At 43.5% G+C, this 5,791-nt stretch overlaps 1 protein-coding gene across 1 annotated transcript in view; it reads right to left on the bottom strand.

Annotated features, from left to right (window-relative positions):
• Positions 1–345: 345 nt before the first annotated feature.
• Kpnb1 (karyopherin subunit beta 1) overlaps positions 346–5,791 on the bottom strand; it is a 21,878-nt gene continuing 16,432 nt past the window's right edge. Inside the window, exons 11-15 of the mRNA XM_021212715.2 lie at positions 4,174–4,452; positions 3,890–3,961; positions 2,536–2,680; positions 948–1,503; positions 346–532 (exon numbers count right to left, since the gene is read on the bottom strand). Of these exons, the coding sequence (XP_021068374.1) occupies positions 367–532; positions 948–1,503; positions 2,536–2,680; positions 3,890–3,961; positions 4,174–4,452 (1,218 nt within the window). The 3' untranslated portion in view covers positions 346–366. The remainder of the gene's footprint in view (positions 533–947; positions 1,504–2,535; positions 2,681–3,889; positions 3,962–4,173; positions 4,453–5,791) is intronic.

A 5,791-nucleotide genomic window follows, 5' to 3' on the forward strand; every position in this document is an offset into this window, starting at 1 on the left:
TCTGATGCCCTCTTCTGAAGTGTCTGAAGACAGGCACAGTGTACTTACATATAATAAATAAATAAAATCTTAAAAAAAAAAAAAAAAAAAAAAAAGACCCCTACCTCTGCACAAGTAACAGGCCATGGAGGAGCAGAAACAGAACAAATATGCAACATTTCATTAGGTTCCAATTTTCAGTACTTTGTTCAGTGAGTTGTATTGTCATTCAACACAAGGACTCAAATATTTGGCTTAAAAGAGACTAAGGCTGCCTGCTCAGACACAGGTACAAAAAAGTGTGTAGCCAAAGCACCAGTAGGCAGCTAGTACTAGAAATCCTACAGAACACAAACCCTCCTGAGACCTGAGAGTGCAGACAAGAGCTTACCAAGCCTGGTTCTTCAGCTTCCTCAGTTCCTTGGTTGCCCACGTGGNGAGGGTCTTTGCTTTGTTAGTCTTCGATCTCCGCCCTTCAGTTAATAGTTCATGGATCATTGGCCTAGCTTCTACTAACTTCAGTACATCCTTCCCGAATGCTGTACACAAGTCCCTGTGCAAAACAAACACCCACAAGTGACTTCCTGGCCACACCAGGCTGAGGCAACTCTATGTTTCTTAGCATTCATTCGCTTCTTAAAATTGTAAGAGATTTCTCGAATCGACTGAGTTCAAGATTTGCCCAAGGTTGTAGCTCACTGAGTGTAATGGCACAACCCTGTAATGTCAGAAATCAAGGAAGAAGCTGACAAGGATCATGAATTCAATGTCAACACGGGCCACATAGTGAGACCTTCTCAAAGATGAAGAAGAAAAAAAAAGGGAAATTGCACGAGGTCTTTGAGCTGGGGGGCTATATCCCAATATTGCCTCAGGGTCTCAGAAGAGCTATATGGTGGTCTGGGCTCAGTGGGTAAAGCTTTCTGCTGTTAAATCCCCAGGACCCACATGGAAAAAGAATAACTTACCCTATCAGTCCAGCAGCACAGGCTACCACTCCGTCTGTATGATCCTCATCTCCAGCAATGTGATCAATAAAAGACAAAATAAATTCTACTCTGGGCTGTACCAGCATTACATCCAGGTGTACGTTTTCCTGATCTCCCTTCAATCCCTGGACGATTCCCGTATAAGCTTCCAAACAGCTTTCTCTTAGCTCATTCAGATAATCCACCATGTCAAAGTCTGACTTGTCAACCTGGGCTTGGGAGGCCTGCTGTAGAGTATTCAATACAACCTCTAAGTATTTTTTAAACTCTCCACCAATGGCAAGAGCAATATCACCAAACACAGACAGAATCTGTGGCTTCACATACCTGTGGACATTCTCATTCCCCAAGTTCTCCAGGAGCAGCTGCATCACCTCATCACAGAAAGGTAAGATGTTAGACTGCAGGGCGCGGCACAAGTCTCCAACTAAGCCAACAGCTGCCAAACATACCTGGTATTCAGCATAATTTTTCAATCCAATGCCCAGGAATGGTTTAAAGGCCTCCATGTACTTGAGGAATTCACCACCCAACACTGCCAATGGAACAAACACAGGACATAACATGAGTCAAAGAACTCGGAGTCACTGCTCAGAAAGTTAGCCAAGTATGTGTTGATTATTATCAAATTGTCTCATGTTAGCCAAGATTCGTAACTGCTGGAAGGGCCAAATTCAAATGCCTTGCTCCTCAGAATGAGATTTTACTGTAGCTAAAAGACCAAAGTTAGCATAGACGTCAAGGAAAGGATATCTGACAGAGCCAAGAAGAACACTGCTTCATGTCCCCTCCTCCACTGGAAGTCAGCCTCAAAACAAGGTCTACTCAACTGCAGCAAGAATGTAACAAGCCACAGCCAGGAAAAGGAGCAGAAACACAGGTGTAACCCCATGGTCTAATATGTGTCTAGGGTAGGCAAGGTTCAATCCACAGCACAGAGAGAATGGAGAAAGGCAGACAGAGCATAGTCCACAGCAACAGGAGTCACTCAACCCACCCACCACTCTAGTGTTTTGTGTTTGTAAACATGTGTGCAGGGGCCCATAGAGGCTAGAAGAGGAAGTTACAGGACTAGTCACCTCTGATAAAGCAATCCAGAGTTATATCCACAGTGAATGTGTTCTTTTAATATGATTCAGATGCCCTTAATCAAAGTAATTCTGTATGGTCAGACAAAGACAAGTTATAATAATAATAAAAGGAGGAGGATGAGGAGGAGGAGAGAAGAAGATGAAGTGGAGGAGGAGGAAGAAGAGGAAGAAGAAAAAGAAATTAGTTAAGATTCAGGTTCATCTGTACCATACCAAGCCCAATCAGCCCAAATCCAAAGCATTATAGTCCACCCTCAAAGGCATCAAAGGCAGGACTGAAACTGGAATATTTCTTCTGTTTCCCCAGCCCTCAACAAGAGAAAACTTTAATAAAAAAGCAAGTTGCTGTTCAAGGGGAAAAGAAACCTGATAGAACCTTTGATGGGTACTAAATGCGCTGGGAGGCTGCCAAGGAAGGTAATAATGTAACTTACAGGTGTCAGTCCAACTGTCCCCCACTCTCACTGCTCACTGACCTTCCACCAGTGTGCTGACTGCCATCAGGGCGTCCTCTTGCACTCCCCCAGACCCAGCTGTGCTTTGGAACATCCTTAACAGGGAGGCCATGACCACATCAGAGATCTGCAAAGCATCTTGATGCTGCACTTTCCGGAGAACATTCTGTGAAATGAACAAGAATTAGGATCTGTTCACTGAAAATCTTCAAATCACAACACTACACATTTCTCGAAAAAAAAAAAAAAAAAATTAAAAAATTAAGTCCCTCACTATTATTTTGAAAATGCCAAGTAACATTTTCTGCAAGACACATCAAATCACCTGTAATCCAACATTAATTGTAATGACCTCTTCTATTCTTCAATTCACTGTGAATTGAATTGAACTGAATTGAATTCAATTAAATCTTCTACACCCCAACTCCTTCCATGTCCATAGACTTTATGAAAACTGTTCTTGAGTTTGCATTATCTAAGTAACAGAATCATCTCTATCTTTAGTTTGGTGAGAAAGCTCTAACATCATGCTTCAATATATGACATCTGAGCCAGGCAGTGTGGTGCATGCCTTTATCCCAGCATTCAGGAAAAGGAGGTCATAGCTAAGTCAACAGCTGAGTGTTGCTGAAAAATAACCTCAGGAGCTACTTATGTCTCAGAAGTCCCCACGTTCTCCTTTGGCTGATAGAAAAGGAATAAGCAGAAAGTGACATTTTATTTCTGTTTTCCCAGTAACTATTTAGACTGTCCTGAATAAAAAGCACTATAAATGCCACACCAGGGACTGTTTCAAAAGATGACCAAGTTTAAGCCTCCTGACCTGTGTGTTACCACCTTAGCCCCAGCACCATACTTTTAACTAAATAAGCCATATGAGACCCAGCTCCAGCCAGACAAATACGGATAAAAGCTGTCCACACACAAAAGGTGTACAGCTAGGAGAATATTCGAGGGCATTTCCATCACCACAAATGACAAATTAGATCTTTCAGGAGAGACAAGAACGTAACTCCCCTTCCATCACAGAGAGGACAGCCCCTAGTCAGAATTATCTCACTACTTCAGAGCTGTGTGCCCATGAATCTGTAATAATAATAAAATGATTCTGTTCCTTTATGGTACTGAGGAGGTTAAGGATTAGAGAAGGCTCAGTTCTTAAGAGCACTGCCTAGTCTTCCAGATCACCTGGCTTCAATTCCCAGCACCTACAAGAGAGCTTACAAGCATTTGTAACTCCAGTGTTAAGAAACTCAGTATCCTTTTCTGGCTTCTGGGGCACCCCATGGACACCGGGCACAGACATACATGTAGGCAAAACAACCACTCATGTAAAAACAAAAAACAAAAAAAGAGAAAGATGATGCCATCATACCTGAAGAGTTGCACAGAGTAGAGACTGGAGGTCATTGAACTGGATTCTGTCAGATGTGCTCTGGATATGGGACTGAAGGAAAAGAAGAAAACAGTGCTCTAGGGAAATCTCCACTGCTGCTGTCCCCTGAGCCTCTGCAATTCAACAGTGAGCAGTGCGCTGAGAGCTTTTTGGTTTTGGGTGATGGGTGATTAACCCTTCGACCATGGTCAAGGGCAAAATCACTTTTGTGTGCATCAGAAGCTTTGCCACCTTGCCTAGGATCAGACACTCTGCGGTCTCACCTCCATCTGAAGCACCTGCTGCAGTCGTTCCATAATGACCAGGGTGGTCTTCTGCACCGCAGGGTAACAATCCTTGGCACTGTTTTTTACAATTTCCATTAGAGACTCATATGCAGAACTTCTCAGGTTATTCTGGTGTCCATCAGGTCTGTCGGTGGTCTCCAGTAGCTTCTGAACTATAAGTTCAAAGGAAGAAGACAGACAATAGGTGGCTGGTTCTTCTTGATCATCAGCTACATCTGCAGCTTCATAAGCAGCTTCAGCCAGACTGGAAAAAGCCTGGAATGTAGAGACATTTAAGATTAGTCTTAAGAGAAGTCCTCTTTAGGATTCTCATTCCCCCCACCCTTTAAGATACTTTAAAGGATCAGACAGTGGTGTCACATGCCTTTAATCCCAGCACTTTGAGAGGCAGAGGCAGGTGGATCTCTGAGTTTTGGGGGTGGGGGTGGGGGTGGGGTGGGGAGAGGCAGCCTATTCGACAGAGCTATCTCTGTTTTAAAGACAAAGGGTCACTGAGAAGAGGCCACGTCAGGTAGTTCACAACTGTTCTAACTCCGCTGCAGTGCATCTGATCCTCTCTTCTAGAGGGAAAGGCAAGAGGTGCTGCTTCCCTCAACAGGGTCTGTGGCATCTCCTAATGCAATGTGGGCTACCAGGGGAACCACTGGAGACTCCATGCCTGGAATCTATTAGGAACTGCTCATGTATTTATTTGACTAGAAGTATTATAAGTGGATATAGCTGTGTTAATAAACTTTAAAAACATGTATAAATAAGCATAGACTCATAATTTCTAGGCTAGACAGTGAGACCCTGTCTCCAAATAAATAATGAAGACGATGAAAATGTAAGTATGGGAGAGAGAGTACTTGCTGTCCTGCAAAGAAAATCCAGGTTTAGTCCCCAGCACCCACAGTTGGCTTACAACTACACATAATTCCAGTTCCAGGGGTTGGACCACTGCAGGAACCAGCCAGATATAAATGCATACAGACAAAACACTCATGTACAGATAACCTAAAGATTTATTTTTGAATAAATACCTTAAGTATATATATTGTGGATCCTTAGTCATCTGCCCAGCTCTCTAAGTGGGAGAATTCTTTTACTAAGGCCAACCATTTCCTTTTTTTACACTTTTTTTTTTGGTTTTTCGAGACAGGGTTTCTCTGTATATAGCCTTGGCTGTCCTGGAACTCACTTTATAGACCAGGCTGGCCTTGAACTCAGAAATCCTCCTGCCTCTGCCTCCCAAGTGCTGGGATTAAAGGCGTGAGCCACCATGCCCGGCTCTTTTTTTTTTTTTACACTCTTAAAAAAGGATTTTAGCCAGGTGGTGGAGGCAGAAGCAGGCAGATCTCTGAGTTCAAGACCTGTCTCGTTTACAAAGTGAGTTCTAAGACAGTTGGGGCTACACAGAGAAACTGTCCCAGACCAACACAGAGGACAGGATTTTAGCCCCATTCCTCCTTTCCCACACTGCATCCCCAGTACAGAGCCTACAGACTCAGCACAGAGGCTGCTTACCACCCTCGGCTTTCATCCATCTTCTTCCTTGTTATAAAAACAAACAAACCGCCGGGCAGTGGTGGCCCACGCCTTTAATCCCAGCACT

The sequence above is a fragment of the Mus pahari genome, chromosome 14 (assembly GCF_900095145.1).
Source record: "Mus pahari chromosome 14, PAHARI_EIJ_v1.1, whole genome shotgun sequence".
NCBI lineage: Eukaryota > Metazoa > Chordata > Mammalia > Rodentia > Muridae > Mus > Mus pahari.